General features: G+C 39.1%; 1 protein-coding gene across 1 annotated transcript in view; it reads left to right on the forward strand.

The window, feature by feature from the left end:
- Window positions 1-23,462, forward strand: part of MEI4 (meiotic double-stranded break formation protein 4) — a 200,173-nt gene that overhangs the window by 9,370 nt on the left and 167,341 nt on the right. Inside the window, exons 3-4 of the mRNA XM_081827507.1 lie at window positions 13,879-13,951; window positions 18,811-19,346. Of these exons, the coding sequence (XP_081683633.1) occupies window positions 13,879-13,951; window positions 18,811-19,346 (609 nt within the window). The remainder of the gene's footprint in view (window positions 1-13,878; window positions 13,952-18,810; window positions 19,347-23,462) is intronic.

Below are 23,462 nucleotides of genomic sequence, written 5' to 3' on the forward strand. Positions count from 1 at the left end.
TCGATAATATTTAACCCTGGTCACCAAAGAATTGAGAAAGTGTTCATTTAGAGCCTGACAGAGCTGAGGAAGATAGTTGAAATTAGAGAAAATGAACCAACAACAGTAACATTAACATCACCCTAACAACTGTGTTTCATACCGTTCAACGAAGTGTGTATATAAATATAATAGGAATCCGAGGAGTGTGTACTGTCGATTTTTGTTCTAGGAGAACTTCTCTCTTCCTTATCACTCTTCCCCTCTCTCCCTCCCTCCCTCCATCCTTACTTCCCACATCCCTTCCTAATAAGTGCTGATATGTTCTGTCATTGAGGAGTCTGAATATATATTTCCCAGTATATAAGATGTGTGGTTGTATAAGACAGCCCCTCCCCTTTTTGCAGGGGAAGCATCCTTTTGAATATGTATTTCAAGTAATTTTAAAGACTTCTTGTAGGGGGAAAGTTGGGGATCAGAAATGCAAGATATTGTATCTTATAAATCAGTAGAAAACCTTAAATTCTGATTAAACTATACCATTTTGCCAATCCTTAAAAAGTACATAACGTAACATAGCTAAAAAGAAATATATTGCTATGAATGAATGCTAGCATGTTGCAGGCATAAAAACACATTTATTCATAAATAAAGTTTTTGTATCATGTTCGTGGAACACATATACTTGCATTATATTCTGGGCCCTACGGAGGACTAAACAGCTGTAACTTCAGTACAAAATGAATTTGAATGAACTCCGAAATTGAATGTGAAGACGAAGCAAATGTCTCAGTGAAAGCAGCAGAAAACCAGCAGCAAGGTGCAGTGCTGGGGAGTGAGTATGTGTAGGGGAGGTGCCGTGCACGTGCACATGGGACCCCCTTGGCTCTTGGGTGATTTGTGTGATAACGCTTCTGAGGAGGGGCAGCATTACTCTTTCCTTATACTGCAGGGAAATGGTGGTCTTTCCACTCGAGTCTCCTGTTTCGGAAACATCATTTATGTGAATTTTAAAATTGAAATTGCTTGTAAGCTTGTCTTAGAGTGAATGTGAGGAAACGCATCAGAGAGTGCTCAGCTGTAGGGTGTGTGTGCTGTGAGGGAGATACAGGTTGTGTGCTGCTCTCAGCCTTCAGTGAATCCGTTGTTTCACATCATCCATTATTCTATAGGAAGCGTGGGATAATTTTTCTTGTTTTCTTTCTCTCCCGTTTCTCTCGGAGTCAGAGAGAAACATTGTCTATGTGTCTTTAATCAGGCCATGTCTGCCAAGTTTTATGCTTTGAAATAAGCAAGGGAAGGATTGTGTCCAGGGAAAGCTGGTTCTTAATGCTTGCGCAAGCCTAGCTATAAAAATTCCTCATTACTCTTTTAATTAATAAGTCACATGAAGAACAAAGACTCTGTTGCTTTTGTGCCCTCCCTTGGTGCTTGATTCAGCAAGATCTTTCACACAGTAGTTTTTCAAAGATGTTTCTGGGTTTGATATTTGAATTATCACTTTTGATGAGGCTTATAAATATTTGTAGCAGAAATAATTTTCATGAGCTAAGGCAGGCTTTTCTATGTAAAATGCAATGTAAGACATGCAAAATGTCAACATTTTATATCAGTTTGACAAATAACCACGTGGTGAAGAAGAAACTGATAAAAATTTGAACAATGCTTCTGGTCTTTCTACATACTTTTTATTGTATTTGAAGTTTTTCTAATTCATCAATAAAGCAGAATATGCAGAATTTAGGCATGTTTCCTCCCTCCCGTTGTTACTCTAGTAACAGTTTCCTTTCCCCCTGGAATTTAGTGTCATTTGTCCATTCTTTCTGTAAAATAATATTTTGGAAAAAAATGACCTTATTCTTCAACCCAGGTCATACAAATTAGAGGGTATTCCTCATATTTTAATACCTAATTTTGCTAATAATTGTGCCTTTAATGACTCCGAAGTTATTTCCACCTGTGTATTTTATGAAGTGTTTATCCTCATCTGATTATTTTTTATCCTGTGAACCGCAAGGCATCTCATCATATCTATAATTTCCAAGCAGGAGTCAGTCCAAAGTAGGCCAAGTCCATGCTGGTGGGCTGCTTTGTGTGGCTGTGCATGCAGCTCTCTGATGTCTGGTGGGGCGAGCGATACTGCAGGAGCTGGACCCGGAGAACTGCATGTCTCAGTGAGCTGTACTTTTCCAGTTCCTCTGAAATTTTTCTTTAAAGAAGTGCCTTGTCTGTGCACAGGCGTCTGTGATGGTTAACACAGTGATAACAAACTTAGCCGCTCACTTACCTTTTTAACAGCAAATGCCATACGAATCTAGGCCTTTGGTACCTATAGGTCTGTGTGACATAGAAGAGTACCATTAATCAGATTTGCAACTTTAAATTTAAAATTTTATTTTTGTTTTTAAAATGTCTTTCTGAAAGGCTTTGTCTCCTTAGTGTTGGTAGGCATAAGGCTAGAGTTCCAGGCCGTGGCCCTGAGCCCTGCCCATGCATTAGAATCACCTGGGGGCTCTTAAAAATCCTGATGCCTCGGGGCGCCTGGGTGGCTCAGTCGGTTAAGCGGCTGCCTTCGGCTCGGGTCATGATCCCTGGGTCCTGGGATCGAGGCCCACGTCCGGCTCCCTGCTCGGCGGAGAACTTGCTTCTCCCTCTCTCTCTGCCTGCCTCTCTGCCTACTTGTGCTTTCTCTCTCTGTGTCAAATAAATAAATAAAATCTTTAAAAAAAAAAAAAATCCTGATGCCTGGGTTGCCCCCCAGGCTAGTTATATCAGAATCTCTGGGGGTTGGACTGAAGCATCAGTATTCTTCGACAGTCTCTAGTTTATTCTACAGTATGGCCAGGATTGAGAACCACTGGTTTAAGGCAGACATTTATATTGTCTTTAACTCAAATGCTTTATTACCAGTTTTCATTGTTAATCCCACCTAGTTTTAATTCCCTTATTTTATTAGGGTTTTCTCTGTAGTATGCTGCAGTTCTTTGTTAGAAAGAGTAGAAGACATTGGTTTTGGCTCTTAGGGGGGAAACATCTGACTAACGTCCTTTAATGTGAGATTTAAGAGCATGGAGGACACTGGGGAGAGGGGATGGCAGGTCTGTGGGCAGTTGAGGGAAGGGCCATTCAGTTGTCTTTGTACACGTTTGCATGTGCTAGTGGCATGGATGGGTTTGGAGTTGGGCCCTTGGTGGGGGATCTTAAGCTCTTTTGTGTGGATAGTGGGCAACTATAAAATGAAAACTGGCGTTTATTCCAATCTACCTTTTTTCTTCTATAAGGGTAAATAGTAGTAGATAGCTCCCTTTATCCTGTAAAAGCAATATCATAAGGCATATGTTTTTAAAAATTAGGGGATAGTTATATTTCTGCTCTTCCTTCAGTATTATTTATTATAGTAGGTAGCTTATTGAACAGTTACAGGCTTTTAAAATGGATCTCCTTATATGATTGCCATAATTTCTGTAGTCTTCAGGGTCCTTGAGTTAGTAGTAATACAGAGCAGCCCATGATGAGTCAAAAAGCCTCTAGAGAAAGGGGCAAGTATTATTCCTTCTGTCAACTCACGTGTAGTAGGTGACTTCCCATATAAGTTGGCTATGAAATCTTATTGGCAATACTTTGAGGCATTTCTGAGAAAGCCTATGTCCGTTGATGCAGAGATGTTTTCTACTGCATGATTTATAAGTAAGTATTTAATTAATAGGGCACTTAGTTATACACACACACACACACACAAACACACACACCCCTTAGTTGTTACTCTATAAACCTTGTGGCAACATGGTCATAATTTATGATTCTGATTTTAATACTGTTAACAACTTTACCGAGACTCCTCAGCTATTAAAATTAAATGATTAAGAAAATATCTTATAGATAGTTCTGTAGTAAATACTTTTTTTCTCCAACTACTTAAAATTTTTTGCATTTATTGGAAAGTAGCAGACACTCAGTTTTTATGGCATGGATATCATGGAATGACTGGTTTACCAGAGGCATCTTGGAAGTAAATAGAAATGATGCGATTGTAACATCCATTCTGACACACCTTTAAATAAGGAAAGGGCAATGCCTAGAGCACCCTGTTTAATATAAAACAATTTAATGCACTAATGAATGATCCTCATCAAGGTCAAGCATACAGGAGATGCTCAATGATTAATTTAAGAATGCCCATTCATAAATGAGGAAAGAAAGATCCAACAAAGGGAGAGGAGGTGTTGTTGATGATGGGAAGGCTTGCTGAAGACAAATTCTGGAGGTAGATTGCTCATTGGGAAGAGCAAGAGGATTGGAGTTAGATGAATCTGGGTTGAATCTCAGCTCTACCAACATTAGATAAGTTCTTTTAGGTAGATGTAAAATGAAGATGATGATGAGAATGATAATGACAAGGAATCGAGGTTAATGGGGAATGCTTGGCACTGAGCTCCCTGACACATGAACAAAAAATAAATACCAGTTTCCTTCCTCCTTGGCCTTGATAGTCTGATGGGAATTGCCATTGATTGCTTAGCAGCAGAAGAACTGAATTTTTTTTTGGACATGAGGATTTTATTGTTTAATTCTGTCTTGCAAAGACCTGGATCTATCTGGTTTAACAGATTATACCTGTGGGAAAGAAAAGAAGAGAGGTTTAAGGGTGTGTGTGAGTTTTTTCTTCCCAGTAGTAAAATTGTGCTCAGTTCCAGTCCAGTAGCAGAAGTGGAAGATCCTTAAGGGGCGCCTGGGTGGCTCAGTCGTTAAGTGTCTGCCTTCGGCTCAGGTCATGATCCCGGAGTCCTGGGATCGAGTCCTGCATCGGGCTCCCTGCTAGGCGGGAAGCCTGCTTCTTCCTCTCCCGCTCCCCCTGCTTGTGTTCCTCTCTTGCTGTGTCTCTCTCTGTCAAATAAATAAATAAAATCTTAAAAAAAAAAAAAAAATTCTTTAAAAAAAAAAAAAAAAGAAGTGGAAGATCCTCAGGCCTGGCATTCTGATTTCTTCTGGGAGTAAACTGCTTAGAAAAGTTTGTAGGAATTCAGCTTTTGTCCTGTTTAATTATTTTGAGAGATATGTTAAGAGAACTTGATTTTCATTCTGTCTCTGTATTGTTACAAAAAGTTCTGATTTGATTTCTGCCCTGTTTTGATTTCTCCATCATGTAATTTTCAGTGTTCTTCCACAGTGGACCCTACGATTTCTCTCTCTTGAGAAAAACATCATCACTCCTTGACTATTTCAAGAGCTTTCTGTGGGTCAGTTTATCTGTCACCCTTGGGTTTTTTTTTTTTTTTTTTGCCTCTGCAGTTTTTCTTAAGATACAGTTAATAAATCATGTTATAAGCTGTGGATAGTTTTCCATTGTCTAGGTACAGGTTACATTCAAATTCTTTCCCATGGTGAAGCCAGAATCTTTTGTCAGCCCTGTCCCTTACTCTCCACCTCTGCTTTCCCTCTGCTCTGGGCGCACTTTCCCCGAGCTGTTCCTCAGGGCCCCGCTTCTGTGCCCTTGTTCATGAACGTTCCTGGTATGACAGGCCTCCCTAATGAAAGCACTGTGATCCCATGACACTTGTACTGTATGAAATCTTTCTGGCTTTTCCCCAGTTTGAACTAACTCCTTTGTGTTTCTCTCCCAAATCACCTGTACCTGGTACCTTTGCTTCACACTAATGCCTTTTGCCGTGTAGTAGAATTAGTTGTTGGCTTGCCTTTTTCTTAGTTCTTTGACGGTAGGAGGTCTGCCAACTAGGTATATGACTTTAGGCCATATCCATATGTTCTTATTTACCATTTCGGTCCTCCCAGCCCTTATTTCAATGCCTTTACATTGTGGCGCTGAATATAGTATATGTTCTGTGAAATCGTCTATTCTGATGAGGCAGAATATATTAAGTTTGGTTTATTTTCTCCCTGAAAAATATGTCTTAATTTCATTTTTAATGTTGAGATTATGTTGTTCTTTTGGTCAAGTTTATTTAATTTCCTAGGCCACTGATTTTTACAATGAGTGATGGATGAATGAACCATAATACTAAAGCTATGCTATACTGCTTTGTAGCTAGGCCTCACAAGTTAGGAAAACCAGAGAAAACCCCTGAGAATGGACTTTAGTTTCAGGATTATCACAATAGTAAAAATCAGTGGAAATGAGTTCTGCTTGGTTAGCAATAAGGTGTCTGCAAAAAATTGACTTTGAGCTCTCCTTTTTACTACTCACAAGACTATATTTTAATCGTAACTGACAGTGTAATAATTGATTACTGAGCTGTCTCTGGCTATGCCTCTTTTTCAGAATTAAGAATATTTTTACTTTGTCTCCTTATGCTAGAGAACACACTCTACGGAATTAAGTATACGACTTCTGGCCACATCCATATGTTCTTACAAAGTTGTCATTTGCGGCTTTACTGGCAGATAGACTATACTTAAAAAGAAGGAGGTTAGTTGTGGAAATGCTTATGTCTCCAGAATGTCTCATATGAATTATTCTCTGTCTTCATAACAAGCCTGTAATTAGTTCATATACGTAAGGCATATGACGAACTATCATGTCATCCATCAAATGTTGTATTCCATGGTGAAATGAAAGACACCTAATTCCTAGACTGAAAATTGGCCAATTATAATCTTTCTCTATTCTGGACTGTCAGTCTAAGGGTATTATCAATATTTTCAGGTCTTGTGAGTTTTTAAAGAAAAGGGTCATTTATGTGATTCTACAATGAAATAATCTTTTCACCTCTGAGCCTTCATAATGCTTTTCTTGTAATGCTTTTATAAAATTCATTTAGCAGAAATGCCTGATTATGAGGTCAAAAAGTATTTTGCAATTTGGGAGGGAAAGGGAATATGTATTTCATGAACCAACATTTTATAATTTCTTTTTGGTACCTGCAAGATCCATTGTCAGATTCCTCTTGGAGTGACATCTCTGTATGAAAAGTAGTGGTGATTTCTGACCCCTGCAAGGTCAGTGAGCGTCCTGGAGCAGGGTCCCCTCACATGGGTTAACAGACTTGATGGGGATTGCTAGCACCCTGGGAAGATAGACATCAAGGCTTTGAAAGACACCTTTGAATGTGTGTATTATGGCTTGTATTATAATATCCAGCACTTGGGAGAAACATTATCTTTAGTCACCAAAACTGAAGATTAAAAAGGGATTACATAGGGTGCCTGGTGGCTCAGTTGGTTAAGCGACTACCTTCGGCTCAGGTCATGATCCTGGAGTCCCGAGATCGAGTTCCGCATCAGGCTCCCTGCTCAGCGGGGAATCTGCTTCTCCCGCTGACCCTCCCCCCTCTGATGCTCTCTCTCTCATTCTCTCTCTCTCAAATAGATAAAATCTTTTAAAATAAAAAATAAATAAAAAGGGATTACATAAATGTTTTGTGTATCCTAAGACTTGGGGAAGCCTGAGTTATTTGAAGATACATGTTTAGCATTTACCTGAGAACAGACTGAACTGTTAATGATTCTGAAATAAATAAGAAGAGGGTATTGAAAGTTGGTATTGCCCCCCCCATGGGTATAAATAAAATAGTATTTTAAATGATACTAGCAAAATAACTGTGATTGCCTAAATTTTGTGTTTTCTTTTCCTCCGTTTCATAGGAGCAATTTCCTTAGTATCTGTGGTTGTCAGTAAGGTTTTAGAGTAAAACATTGGTTCTAGTCATGCATAGTAACTATTTGATAGCTGTATAAAAAAAAAGATTTATTTGAGAGGGTACGAGCATGCATGCCGGTGCATGTGTGAGTGGGGGGGGAGGGGCAGAGGGAGAGAATCCTCAAGCAGACTCCCTGCTGAGCACGGAGCCCAACATGGGACTCAATCTCAAGACCCATCGGATCTTGACCTGAGCTAAAACCAAGAGTCAGATGCTCAACCGACTGAGCCACCCAGGCGCCCCACTGTGACAGCTTTTTAACAAAGCCTAGATTTCATGGGCTGGTTTCGATATATCAGATGTAAAAAATAATAATAATAAAATCTTGAAACCAGAACCCATAAACATGAGCCTATACAAGGCAGGCTTTAAAAAATGTTCTAGTCAGAGGAAGGTCTTATTTCCAGAGATGCAGCTGAGGCTTAGACCATCCCTGTAGCAGTTACCTCGTTGAGGTCTCTCTCTGCTTGATCTGAACAAATGCACATCAATTAGACAAAAATGTGCTTGAATCTGTATCAGGCAGTTCAGTGGCCACATAGAGGCCACGCCTGCAATAGGTTTACAAGTTTTGTGGTACTTTATAAGATGGGTATAATTTAGAGAATGGAATTGAAGTGTGAAAAAATTGGAAGGTGATTAAAATGAGAGACTTCTTGTTATGCTTGTTCAGGTGTGATACAGTAAACATTATAATTTAGGTGTGGATGTTTATGGGTTGGAAAATTACAGGTAGCTGAAAGTCAGTTTAAAAAAACAACTTATCTTTTTCAATACAATATTGAGGATCTTCTAAAATAGCCCAAATAATCAAAAAGTAAGTACTTAAATGTATGATATTTGGTCAGTACTGTGCTTGACTTCCAAGGTTGGAAAAGAAGTTTACTTGCTAGATCTTGTGAGTTTATTATTTGGTTAGAGAGGCAAGATCCCCTGAGATGGACACATAGAAGGACACTACATATGATGTATATAGTTTCATTTGGGGTTATATTTATTCATAGTCATTCATTCATTAGTTGATTCATTTCTTCAACAAAAACTGATTTCTAGAGGTTGTGGTGACCAAAAAAAAAAACAAGAAACCGAATCGATATTCCCATGGAGGAGACAGACAATAACAAGCAAACTGATAAGCAGGAAAAATTCTGAGAGGGTTAAAAGCTGTGCAAAAAATAAACCAGGTTGAAGCGATGGAATGCCTGTGGATGGGGCAGGGTTGCTAACAGACTTGGTGGTCAGACAGACCTCACTGAGAAGGAGGTGTCTGAGCAGGGTCATCTGAGTGGCCCCGGAGGCAGGAACTAGCTTGCATGCTCAGTGAGCAGACACAGAGCAGAGGGAGTGAGATGAGACCAGAGAGAGGCCAGCGGTACAGACGAGGCAGAGCTTGTTCCAGGGGGTAGGACTGGAAGCACAGTGGGAATCCTTTGGTGAGCATGAAGCAGGAGCTTTGAACTTTCTGCTGTGGTTGCTGTGTGGAGAATGTAAGTGGGAGGAGAAGCAGACTGCTGGGTAGGAGTCCATGGCTGTGGTCCATCAGGGACGTGATGCTGGCTTAGATAAGGTGGGAAGAGACAGCTAGAATATGTAAGGCTCTACTTTTGCAAAATAGAAAATAAAGTGGCAAAGATGACCCTGAAAAGGGAGTAGAATTCCAGCTGAATCCTGAAAGATTCAACGTGAATTAAAACATGAACAGATAAAGAGGAAATAGGTATTTCTGGGAGATTTGAAGATGGGAATGGAAATGGCATGAATGGGTCACACTCCACTTCTCTGCTATCCAAAGAAAGCAGAACAAATATAAATTAATACAAGATCGTGGTTCTCATACTAGAATCACCTGGGGATCTTTAAAAAATACTGATATCTGGGTTCTACCCCTGAGATTCTGGCATAGTACTTAGCATAGAGTGTGGTCTGGCATTGGAATTTTGAAATGTTCCAGTCACCTAAGTGTGCAGGTAAGGTTGAAAACCACCATTGTACGATCTCATAAGTAGGAGACCTGTAGCCCAGCAAGAAACACATGAAGCAGGCTGAGTGTTTAAGTTTGGGAGTAGTGCGAAGTAGTGCTTTTGAGACTCCCAAGATGTTTATTTAAAAATACAAGTTCCTGGAGCCCTCTCCTGGAAACACTGATTAATTGTACCTAGGAATACTTCATTTTAATATGTTCCCCTTATGGTGATATAGGTTGGGAAAAATTGCACTGGGTAAAAGATCTCAGTGCTTCTGATTTTTGATAGAGTGAAGGGGGCACATCAGTGGAAATGAATGCCAACCTCAGTGGTCTAGCAGGGTGGGCTTGGGGGACCAAGCTGGCTTGAAGGTAATATCTCAACAGTACAAATGTGAACTGTTGGAACTCTGATCAAGAGCTGAAGTCAAAGCAGTGGCATCAGGGGCTCGGTGGAAAACAAATTCAGGCAAATTCTTTTGGAAAGAGACTTGGGCAGGGAGAGATTAGAGATGTGTATGATCTCAGCAGGAAAGCTAATTGGGGCTAGGTTGTAGAGAGCTGTGTCATTGGGCATTGACAGCATTGGGAGGCCAATGAAGGTGCATTGCTGATGTCGTGATTGTATCGTTTTTACCAATTCTGCGTGGCATTCATAATATCCACACCCTGATGAAGTGGTGGATTCATTGGTTCGCCTGGTAGAGGTTGTATTCTCATGGGTTTGATGTTATTCTGTAGGGCTGTAATATATGTGTTCACTGTCTCTCAACATGGTATTTCCTGTTTGTTAGGAAATGAAATCAGGACTATGCTTTTTACCTATCCTGCATATCTTTGCCCCCAGATGACTGAATCCAAAGAGAAATTGTTTTTTCTTATCAGCTTCTAATTTTGTCCTAAAAACTCTTTTCAGTTAGAGAGATTCTGTTTATTTATTTATTTAGCCCCTTTTTATTCAGCAGCTGTTCGGTACAAACAATGTGGAGAATGTGAAGAGAGATGGGTCTGTGCCCTGCCCATAGGGTCACACAGTCTATTGGGAGCAAGATCACATCACTAATTACACCCGATGAGACTATGGTCCAGAGGAAAATACTGATGTTTAGAGGAGAGAGTGATGATTTTGTTTTAGAGAATAGGACTTTTAAAATTCTTTTTGGAGGATGCTGCTGACTTTAAAGGACGGGTAGGATTTAGAAAGCTATGGATACTAGGGTATTTCAGGCAAGAGGGAACAGTGTAAAGCACAGACACAGGCATCTGCTGGCAAATGATCTAATTTGACTGTGGCATACAGAGCATGAGGAGATGTTCTGGAAAATAAGATGAAAAACTAGGTTGGAGCCTATTAAGAAGAGGTGTGACAGCCAGTGGAAAACATGCTTTATTCTGTAGGCAGCAAGGAGCCTTTGGAGATTTTCCAGCAGGAAAATAGAAGGAAAACTAGCATTTATTGGGTGTGTTATGCATGTGCCAAACAGTATGCTTTCTGGAAGTGGTTCCTTTAGGTAATCTGAGGTATAGGTTATTTGGGTACAGTAATTGGGCATCGTGTTTAGGGTTGTTTGGAAGAGGGAGGAGCTAGAGACAGGAACAGCTCAGTCATTGCCCCTATCTTATGTGTAATTATTTTGGCATAGGAAAAGGATGATATAAAAAAGGTTTTTATTGATTGAGTAAATTTCTCTTGAGCTCTCTCACTCAATATCCTGGCTCTGGGATATGGCAGTAAACCAGCAGTCCGAGACTATTGTGGAGTATATATTTTGTGGGTGGGACAGATTATACTGGCAGAAGATGATCAGGCAGTGACAAGTGAGATTTAGAGAATAAAAATAGGGAGACGTGACAGAGACCAGTCTGGTGGCTTCTTTAGACTGGTTGGTCACTTAAGGTCTCTCTGAAGAAGTGACATTTTAACAGACACTTGAATGATAACGAGAAACCAGCCTTGAGAAAATTGAGAGGTTCAGGGTGGAGGGAGGATCCCAGGCAGAGGGAATGGCGCTAAATGGGAACAAACTTAGTGAATCTAAGGAACAGAAAGGTGAGGCAAGATCAACATTATTTGTCAATGAAGTGTATATGGGGATCAAGGAAGAAGTCAGAGTTGACCCTTAGGTTTCAAATGTTGGAACAGAGAATGATAGCAGTGTTATCAGGGAATTGGACCAAGTATCAGTGAAGGATGCAGTTTCTTTTGGACTTGTGTGGTTTAAAATGCTGAGAGCTAGGGACTTTAGCTTGGGAGAGGAGGCAGGATGGGACAGAGAACTTTGAGAATCATCTGCCTAACAGAGTTCTTTGAGGCTCTAGGAAAGGTGGGGGCATCCAGGAAGTTGGAACAGGAAGAGACAACCAAAGACAACGAGGAAGGTTTAAATTGGCAAACTTAGAGATGAGAGAGTTGGGGACAAGCAAGAAAGCTCAGGGTCTGAGCACTGAGCATGGGAGAGATAGCACTATCAAGTAGTCCTGGACCAAGCTGACACACAAATGTACGTTTTGTCTTGTGAACCTAATGCAGTGAAGACAATTCTGTTAAGACGAATCATTCCATTAGCTTATAATTTCATGCATTTGACATTGCTCTGTCTCTTGATGTATTCAAAACTAGAATTAAGATGCAAGCAGCTAGAGCGGGATTAAACAAAACTGTAGGCTTTTCTTTGTCAGCATTTCTCAAATATGCTTTGCAATATGCCAAAACATATCCTTCCAGAGGCAGAAGACAAACAATTGTTTTAAAGTGAAACACTGTCATTTCAGAATCGTGTGGTACTTGAAAATAGCAATTTCTGTTTGACCACCAGGTGGCGAAAACACTACTTTTTAAAAATTGTTCAACTCATCAGTACATGTGAGTGACTATTATTTCTAAGACATCAGGGTTGGTAGTGACAAGTTATATATGCCCATGATGACATTGCAGTGCATTTGAAGAAATGCAGTTTGATTTAACCTTTTGTTAATATGTATATTCAACAAGTATTCACACCACCAACTATACAGTAGGGCAGGCATCAGGCAACAGAAATTCCCAGATTAGTAAACTCTGTGTCTGTCCTCAAGAATCTCTCCCTTCCAAGAGGGAGTCACTCATACACTCAGAACAGGTTGATGAGTGCAGTAATAGAACTACGTGTAAGGGGAGCCCAGATGGGGAATGATTTCCTCTGCTCTGGGCAGAGCAGGGAGGGTTTCACAGAGGATTTGAATCAGGGTTTGAGGAATCAGTCCATCTCTGGGTTATAGCATAAGAACACCCCACGTAGTGGTGACAACTTGTGCAAATGCCTAGTTGTATGAATTAGTATGGTGTGTTTTGGTAAACTGTAAGGGTTTAATATTACTTATACATAAGCAAGAGTGAGCATGGAGGCAAGGCTGGAGAAGTAAGCAGGGGCCACACATTGGAAGGCTCTGTGGGCCATGCTGAGGATCTTGGAGGTCTCTGGTAAAGGAAGCCATTGGAAGGTTTTAAGGATGATAACTCTGTGCTCAAACTAGTATTTCAGCAGGGTGACTGTCAGGTCAGTTCAGAATATGGCCTAGAAGAGGACAGAACCAAAGGCAGGTAGATTGGTTAGACAAGGGTATTGCAGTAATCGGTGCAAGAGATGATGATGGTGTGAACTAGAGCAGGGGTAGGGGAACTAGGAAAGGACAGGTTCACATGTGTAATGATGGTTGATTTTATGTGTCAACTTGACTGCATCACCTGGTGCCCAGATATTTGGTCAAACATTATTGTAGATGTGTCTGTAATGGTGTTTGGGACAAGATTAACATTTGAGTAGACTGAGTAAAGCAGACCACCTACCCTAGTGTGGATGGACTTCATCCAATCAGTTGAACTCAAGAGAACAAAAAGGCTGAGTAAGAGTGAATTCCTTCTTCCTTACTGTCTTTGAGCTGGGGCATTGGTCTTTTCCTGCCTTTGAACTCGACCTGAAACATTGGCTCTTCTTGGGGCTCGAGCCTACTGGCTTACAGACTGGAACTTAGACTGTCAGCTCTCTGTTGTAGGCCTTTGTAGTTGCACTGGAACTATATAATACCATTGCTCTCCTAGGTCTCCAGCTGGCTGACTGCAGATCTTGAGATTTCTCAGCCTCCATAATTACATGAGCCAATGCCTTATGATAAAACTCTTTTCTCCCTCTCTCTTGTATATATATCCTAGTGGTTCCATTTCCCTGGAGAGTCCTGACTAATACAGGTACAGAAGATGGAATCAGCATAGCATGGCATTTCACTGTATGTGGGAGGTGAAAGGAAGTTGCCAAGGGTGATCCCTCGCTCGGGCCTGGTGACTGGAGAATAGTCTTGCTATGGGCTGAAATTGGCGGTAAGCAGTACAAACAAGAATTGTATGTTTATGTGCAGTTCATGAAGATGATTTGTACAGCTTTATAAATAGAAAGCCTTGGGATTTTCAAGGTGTACAGAAAAAGATGCCTTTTAGACAGTTGGTTCTCTGGGTCTAATTTTATAAATAATATAGGGACTGTAGGAATGGATGACAAAAGACATCAAGATTTGATGTGGATGTGAAAATCTGGGGCGCAGCAGAAAATACATTTGATTCAGGGGTGGGCATTTCTAGGGTAGGATGTGTAGCAGGCGGGCACAGCTCTATTTTGTTGAGCATGCTTGAGAGCCACTCTTAAATGGTAAGTGGGATGAAGATGGAATTTAACAACTGAAAGAAGATGGAAGAGACAAGGGCCCAGTAAGATGGACTTGAAAGTCTATGAGATCCAGGGTATGAGAGGGACTATAGAATATTTTGGACAGGATCTGTAGTTTTAACTGGTATCTTATTTTATGCACTTTTATATGTGATGTCATATTTTAGGATAATTTAGATTCTTGGTGTATCTATTATCATTTAATAACAATAAACAGTATTTCTGAGCGCTTAAAATGTGCTGGACTCTGCTTGACCAGGATGTGTGTGTATGTCCTTTACTATCTCTTTACATCTAATGACAAATGTGTTGGTTAGATCATATCCAATGACTTGGAGAGAAATTACAGTCCTCAATCCCTTCAGCCCAATAACAAATTAAGAGAGAAGCATCATTTGACTTCTGCTTCACCTTAGTCCCTCCTGGAAAAACAGGAATTACAGAAAGTTGCAGTAGCATGGCTTCATTTTCTCTTCTCTCCTTTGGGTACGATGCTTTGTTAGTCAAGCTTCGAGATTTATTTTGAGAAAAGTCATCCAAGCAAATGAGTAGAATCTGAGTAGAATGAGTTCTGTAAGACTCATTTAAAGCGGCAGAGGGGTATGTACAGAAGCTGGCATGGGAACACATAGGCCTTTTTGCTGTGGTTAGAAGATGATTGGACTTGGAACTGAGTAATTGGTTTTGCTTCTCCCTCTGTGCCTTTTCTTAGACCTCTTAATCAAGTGGAGCCTGCATTTCCTTATTGGTAAATTAGGAATAATAATAACATATGTTCAAGGGTTGTTGGAAACAACAATTGAATTATTTGATGAAACCGTTTTGTAAAGTGAAATGTGAATATAAGATTGTTCTATTCATTTTGACAAAGTGATTTTAATACTGCAAGCCATATTGCATAAAAGCTCACTGTAGTCTTTGCTGGTGGAATTTATGCACTCCTTTAGGGCACTGAGAGAACATTCCTCTCTGTGTGGTTTCCCACATTGGCGTCTCCAACATATGCCCTCATCAGTCCTTTTTGCGGGTGCAGAAATGAAGCATCCAGGAAGAATGATGGTCAGTTTGTGTATTCCTATGCCCAGAGCACATGCATGGGTAGAACTACTCCCTGCAAATATGTACCGATCAGCACATGGAGGAGATGAGATGGAGTGGTTATGACTTGCCAGAAGGTACACCAGTGAGGGGTGAAAAGCAGAAACAAGAAAACAGCTTTTTGCTTCCCAGTTTAGTTGTTGATAGAATTCATTTTATGTCTTCCCTGAAATCATCACCCATGAAGTTCAGCTTATCTTGATGGAAAGTTGAGGAGGTTCGTGAAATATTTAAACTTCTGTTCACTTTCTCAGTGAAGAACCATTTTGAATTCCATGAAAGAAAAATATAATCTACCTAAATAATTACCGTAATCCCCCACCCTTTACTTTTGTGAAGAGTGAGAAGTCATTTCAAATGTTTATTCTTGCTCATCAGAAAAATAAATTGTCTGTTGGCTTAAAATGAGCAGGCTGTGTGCCTCTTTTAGTGTAGAAATGGCCACGTATGGTTTAAATGCTTTGCCAATAGTTCACTGTTTGGCTTACCACCGCATTTTTGAACTTACTGCATTATCCCCTTAACATGGAGTATAGATGCTGTTGTGGTAATTAGCAAGCACATAGTTACACATTTGTCATTGTTATAGCAGATACTTTTTAATTGAATGAACTCTAAATTAAAGCCTGATCCTCTCATTTTGCCTCATCGTCACCTTCTATTTGTATAGAGGGACGAAAGAGCAACAAATCAAATTTCCAAATGTAAGATGGGGAGGATAGAAGATGTTCCTTTCATCATTCTTCCCATGCCCTGATCAACCAGTATCCCCCCATCTCTAACTTTAAAAAATGACTGTTAGGTGAGATCTCTTTTAACTTCCTATATGCTAAGGGTATTTTTTTTCTTTTTTTGACATCCCTATACATTCTCATTCTTTTTCCTTCAGCCTCAAAGGAAACAAATTACTTCTGTATCACTAAGCACAACCCATTCACTGGGGTCCTTGACTCAGTGTCCCCCTGCCTTCTCCAGGGCCAGGCCACACCTGGCTTTTTAAATTTTTTCTCATTTCTCCCAACTTTTGCTTCTGTGTTATTTTTTTCTTTTTAGTCTATAATTGCTCAAATTTCTCCCAATTTGACATGCCACATTTGCCTGCAATTACTCTCCCATTTTATACTCTCCTGATCCAAGTCCTCAGAAGCCTCAGCCAGTCCTCTCTGACTTTCTGCACAGTCACTCGCATTGCACTCTGGCCTCTGTCCACCACCCTGACTGAGCAAAGCTTCTGTGGATACGGTCACTGGTGATTTTCTAATGAGTAATGCCAACGTATTTTTCTCAGCTTTTTATTTTACGGATTTCTCTACTGTATGTAATTCTCCTTGAAACTTTTTCCTTGACTTTCATAACACAGTCATTTTTATTCCTTTTGTACTGCTTTAATTGTTCCTTCTCTGTCTCCTTAATCATTTTTTCCCCCTCTACTCAGCCCTCAAATATTGATACTCCTCAGGGTCTCTCTTTGATCTTCTGTTCTTGTCACTGCTCCCATACTCTCTCCAGGTGATCATAACCATTTTCATGATTTCACATACCACCTACACACTGATGACTCCTCAAACGTATTTTCAGTCTAGACCTTTTCCCCACCCTTAGGCTCATGTGGCCAATTTGCAGGTGAATCTCTTTGCCTAGAGTTCCTCCAGTTGCTTCACAGTTTACAAGACCAAACCTGAACTTTTATCGTTTCTCCTAAGCCAGTTCTTCTGTCTGTATTTTTACCATTTCAGTTAGTAGCGCTGTCATCTACCTAGTCCCCTGAGTCAAAAACAAAGGCATTTTTTCCTACCTCGACTTCATTGCCCATTTCCAGTCAGTCCGCTGGCTGCTAGGTTATATTTTGATGTTTTGTATGGATTTCCCTGGTCAGTCCCTTTATTTCTTTTCCACAGCAACTGCTTGGTTCATTTCTTTCATCATCTGATATTAGGACATCCTTCAGTGCCTCATTGTGTCCTCCCTCAAATCTGCCCTTCATACAGCCAATAGAGTGAGTGATCTGTGAAATGCAAAACAAAACCATTTCCCTTTCCTGTATTACACTATTTAGTGTCTCACTCCTCCTTTCATTGCTGACAGCAATATTTCCCAAACTTGGTTTCATAAATATGAATGTGCTTTAGAACATTCAATGAGAATTTCTCAATTTTTTGGTAACTTTTACTGATAATCATTTTATAGATGATAACCTCATTTGTGTTTGTGATGGCATTTCTGTCAAAGAATGGCCTAAAATTACTAGTTTAGCTTTAACTGTAGTACCTCTCAGCCCACATCAGAAGATTCTAGTGGTCATAGACATAATTTCAAGGATCTGTGAGATCCAGCTCTACCTATCCATCTATTTATCTCTCTATACAGATATAGGTGTGCTTGAATAGCTATAAGTACACATACATATATAAGTTGTTTATAGTTATTTTTTGTATATCAGGTATTCATGTGGATGTGTATATAATTTTTCCAAAGGGGTCTTACATTATTCAAGTTTGAATTACACTCATTCTACCTATAAATTTTAAGGCCTTTAATATATCTTCTAAGATCTTTTATGATCTGGCCTCTACATATTTCTTTTAGTATCTTGCTTTATGTTTTCTGTAAAGGAACATCAGACTGCTTGTGGCTCCTTATATCCACAATGCTTTTCTTTTCCTTTTTAAGTCTGTACTTTAGCTCTTATCCCTTTGGTGTATGGAATCTCTTCCTGCATTTCCCTGACTTTTAACTCGGAACTCCTACTTAATGCTTTATAAATTAGTGCTACCATCACCTCCTCCAGGATGCAGTAATCCACCCAGGGTGCACTGTTCAGTGGTCCTCCTGTTTTCACAGTGCCCTGAGCAGATCTCTATCTCTGCATAAAACTTATTGCCTTGTAGTGACCCATTGGAGTCTCCACCAGATGGTTACCTTCTTCAGGTCTTGTGGTTTCTTCTCTGTATCTTTCAAGCATGGCACAGAGTTGAACGAGAGATAGTGACCTGAAAATACATGGGGGCATCACCTTTGCTTTCTACCAGAGATCTTTCTTCAGTCAGCTTAAGCAATTCCTTTCACAGTTTTTTCTCTACTGGTTTTTAAATGTTTAGCATGTTTTTGCATGCTTCATTTAGTATTTTAAGTTAGAAAAATCTGTCTAGTTTTGTTTTATTTATTTTTTTTTTGAGAGAGAGAGAGAAAGAATGAGCATGAACAGGGTGGGAAGGGGAGAGAGAGAATCCTAAGAAGGTTGCACGCTCAGTGTGGCTCCCAACACAGGGCTTAATCTCACAATCCTGAGATCATGACCTGAGCTGAAATCAAGAGTCTGATGCTTAACTGACTGAGCCTCCCAGGGGCCCCTGTCTAGTTTTTATATGAAGAAATGTTAGCTACAGAAAGATAACACTGCTATTCCTTTCTGTTTTAGGAGACCCATCTTCCCAGTTGCAGGCTCAGGAACCCGGAAGTTCTGAAAATACATTAAGTCTGCTGGAAGATTCTGGGTGTGATTTATCAAATGAGCAGAGAAGTGAGCCTTCAGAGATGACCCAGCATCTTGTGGAGAGCTGCACCTCCACACCCTTTCTACCACTGTCCATTGTGAAAAGACATTGTGCCACTCAGGAAAATCCTCTGTCTTCCCACATGCAATTCTTGCAACATCTACTTGAACTGAAGAACTTGACAGAATCAGGGAGTCTGAAAACAGACTTAAGCCACTTTGAAAATGACTTTTCCACAGTATCTGATTCTGTTTTTCAGTTGCTGGATGGCCTGATCACTTTTTACCGTAAACCCAAATTTCCTTTTTCAAGCTTTTGGGCAGAAGCTGTTAATACGTTAGCCAGACTGATCAGTGATTGTAACTTATCTAATCATATTCTTAAAAAGTGTTCCAAGAAGTTGGAAGAATTTGAGAAAACCCTACTACAGGTTATTTTAAGGAGCAACCGTATAAATCGGGTAAGTATTAAATCTCTTCTATTCATGAAATAATATGTCAGTAGTTTTGGTGAACATCCCCATTGGATAATGTTGACTGGTGTTCCGTAGACTCCTGGCTCAGAGTCTCCAGCTAAGACCTCCTTTTGCAGCCATTTGTGGCCCTCACTCATTGTCATGTCCCCTCCTCTGGACTCTGATTGCTACAGCATCCTTCTCTACAGAGATGCCTGTGCTTCCAGTTTGTACTTCTCTACTCTGCGTTGTTTTCTTCCCTGTTTTTTATTGCTCTTCTTGAATTCTCACCTTCTTTTGTTTTCCTCTGCCTACATTTACTTCTTATTGATCAAAAAGTCTCAATATTTTTCAAAAAACCACTAGCATTTAATGGTTTCCCAATCTATTACTTCTATGGGTGTTAAATTCCTCATGATGGATTACCTGTACAGTATTGAATTTGTTCTTTTTCTGGCATTGACTAGCAGATGCCTGGAGGTCAAAGAATATTTTTCTCCTCTTTTAGAATTTCCATTGTAAGTGGCATAATACCCCACGGACCCTCTGCAGTTGTGGATTAAATGAGTAAATTGGCTGAGGAACACATAACATATGGCTTTATTGTGTGTTTTTTTTTCTTATTTATTTAACGTGGCTTAGTAAGGTTGACTTGGATTCTTTTTTAACAAGTGACATTGAGGTAACCTGCCATTGTTTTTTTGTTTGGCTTTTGAGACATTAATGGATAGTTTTTTTGTATTACTTCCTATCTTCCTTAGGATCTGACCCTTTGTTTGGGAAACTCCAAATGCATTCCCATTTTAATCCTTCTAATTGCCTATTTAAAATATCACAGAGGAGACTAAAAGGTCTATCTGACTTAGTAACTGTATTTCACTATAGGAAAAAAGTTGTTACATCATGTTTCTTTTGATACATCGTTGTCTGGTGTTTGTCCTCAGTGCCATTATCTGAATTTTGTACAGGGAAGCTTTACCTGAATTTTTAAAACTCTAACAAAACTTGAAGCCTAATTTGTTGCACATGCATCTGTTCTTCTCTGTTAACATGTGGTTTGATCAGTATTACAGAAAACTTTACGATTAAGCTTTTGGCATTTGTGAAAGGTGACTTTTCTGTCTGGCAAACTGAAATTTTTTTTCTACCTGATATGGTCAATCAGGAATTAAATATCAGATTTTTCACAGTAGTATCTGAGGTATATAATCTGTGTCTTCACCATTAATAAATATCTCATATTTAGTATTAATCTTTTCTTTTGCATATTTTTGCTTTCTTTTAAAACTACTTTAAACAGGTTTTATGTTGACTTGGAACCTTTCAGATACTGGCATTTATATTCTTTATCAGTTAACACATGATGCATATATTTTTTTCAGTCTAGTTTTTCACTTAAGGGTTAGAATACCCACGAGTAGCCTTGGGACTTGTATGGAAGGAAGGGAGTATGTAGAAGATGGTACAGATAGTACACGTGGATCTGAAGTATATTTTCTGTACCATTTGCCGTGTTGCAAGCTGTTGTTGAGTAGTTGGTCAGCAGTGGGTAAATGAGTGAATGAATGGCTTTGATCTTTTTTTGGAGAGGTCATTGTTACAGGTAGAGAAAGTAGAATCATAAAATTGCTAACTGCATTTACAAATTAGGATGATGACTCATGAAAAAGTTTTAATGACATTCTCTCTGGGGATTTTTTTTTTTCTTGCCAGTAAAAGCTTCTTAGATTAAATCATTCCAGCTTTAGTTGTCATTATTACTATCATCATCATCATCTTCCAGTTATGTTCATAAAGCTTCTTTATTAGAAAAAAATGACTGATGATTGCTCTTTATAAATCTTTTTTGTCTCTTTTAGTTTCAAGAAAGAATATATTCTGATGTGAAATATAAGATAGCTTCTATTGCATTTTTTATTGATACTATTTTTGATTGATTAGTACGAAATGCCATAGTTTAGAAAAAAAAATTGCTTCTTTGGAAAAACCTTGTTTCCACGATTGGAGTTGTTTAAATTGTATTGCTTAGAAACTCGAGCCCTGCTATTGATTTTGTTAAAGTTATATTTGTGCAATGTGATAGGAAAAGTTGTGGTATGAATACTTTAATAGTCTGACAGAAGGATTTCATGTGTTTATAGTTCATCTGTAGCCAGGTTTTAAATAAAATACATATCTTTTACATGTTCTTAGTACATTTAGTAGTAAAATTACTCTGGCCATAGCTTAGTTTTTCTTTAACGATCAATAAGAAGTTGGTATCTTTCATAATCTTGAGGTTATTATTGTGAATGTCAGTAATGTCAGGGTTGTATATATTCAAGAGATAGGAGGTTGAAATGAGACACCATGGAAATTGTTTTAAAAAATTCCTTAATTGTAGCTTGGTTGAAATTATTAATAAGTTTGGGGGAGAAATAAGTTTGTGGAAAATATATATATGATTTGTGATTTTTCAGATTTGGATAAATCCTATTTTTGTACTGTTTTGTGCTATAATATACACTGCATTTATTCAATAACAAAGTTTTAGGAATTGTTATCTTAGTGTTATGTCTATATCATATTTTTAGGATAACCATTAGCGTGGGACTAGAAGGTATAATCCACAATGACATATTTGAAGGGTAGACGAGATATGTGTCTTGAAACCAGATGGCTTACAGAGGTCTGAACTAGGCTTGCTCTAGGGGTCCTGAGAAGCAGTCTTGACTTTACTTGTCTTCTACTTTCAGGCCCCAGTATGGCATGTTTCCTCTTTCACCGGCGTACTTGCCTTGGGGTCAGGAATGTTTGCCTTTGAGGTATTTAATGCCCTTTGTTTGATGGATAGCCTGACCTTTCCTATATTTCCAGACTTCAAAATGTGTTTATTTCTACAGTTAGGCATTTCTTCCACTTATTTTGTCATAGGCCAGGATACTATCATAGAAGTTAAACATCAGAATGCTTATGATTCTACTTAGATTTTGTCATAAATTTTCATTTGTTTTGAAGAGATGGGAAAGATTATATTAAGTTAAATATCAAAATCTATAGTTATCCTTGAGCTTTTAACTTAGCATATGTTGCTAAATCTTAAAGATATACTAGTGAGTTACTTAGAAAACTTTCTCTTCAATCTTATTTTTTAAACCATAAAACAACTCTTGGACATAGTAGTTGTGAAATTGAAAAAAAAATTGACTGCCAAGTAGATATTAACTTAGAATCTTGTAAGATAATGAATAATGGTCTCTGCTAAAGATGTCCACATCCAAATCCTTGGAATTTGTGAATATTTTATTTTACATGATGGGATGGGGTGGAAAATTAAGGTTGCTGAGTTTGGGATGAGGAGATTAGCCTGGATATCCCCGTGGGCCCGATACTCACAAGGATTTTGTAAGTGAAAGAGGGAGGCAGGAGAGTCAGTGTCGAAAAATTTGAAGATGCTGGCTTTAAAGATGGAGGAAGGGGCCATGAGCCAAGAAGTGCATGTTGGAAAAGACAAGGAAATGGATTCATCTTGAGATCCTCCATAAGGAATGCAGGCCTGGCAACACCTTCTTTTCGGCCCAGTGAGACACACTTTAGACTTCTGATGGCTAGAACTGTGACTGAATAAATTTATGTTGCATTAAGCCTCTAAGAGTATGGTAGTTTGATATAGCAGCAATAGGAAATAATACACTATGCTTAATATTTTTTATAGTGTTTTCACATCCGTTATGGCATTACATATTTATACAACAACTCTAACAAATGGCAACCATGCCATTTGTTAGATACGAAAAATGAGGCTCAGAGAGATTTGCCCCAGGCCACCAAGCTAGTTAGCACTAGGAACACTAGTACCTAGTATTAGAGTTGAATGTGGCACTGCTTTCTCTCTTCATTTTCTCTCAAAAACCTCAAATTTGGTAAAACTGACCCAGATCCTAGGATATATGCAGATATTGCTTGTATAATCCCCCCCTGCTGTGGTCTATGTGTTCATCCCTTCTTGTCTGGATTCCTGCAGTAACTTCCTTTCAGATTCCTGACTCATCTGATCCTCCTCTAACCCATCCTCCTCACCATTGTCAGAGTGATCCTTAAAAAATGACAAAGATAGCACAAAATGGGAAATTATCTTTTTTT

Source organism: Leptonychotes weddellii, chromosome 8 (assembly GCF_054177405.1).
Source record: "Leptonychotes weddellii isolate Sample4059 chromosome 8, ASM5417740v2, whole genome shotgun sequence".
In the NCBI taxonomy this organism is placed as follows: Eukaryota; Metazoa; Chordata; class Mammalia; order Carnivora; family Phocidae; genus Leptonychotes; species Leptonychotes weddellii.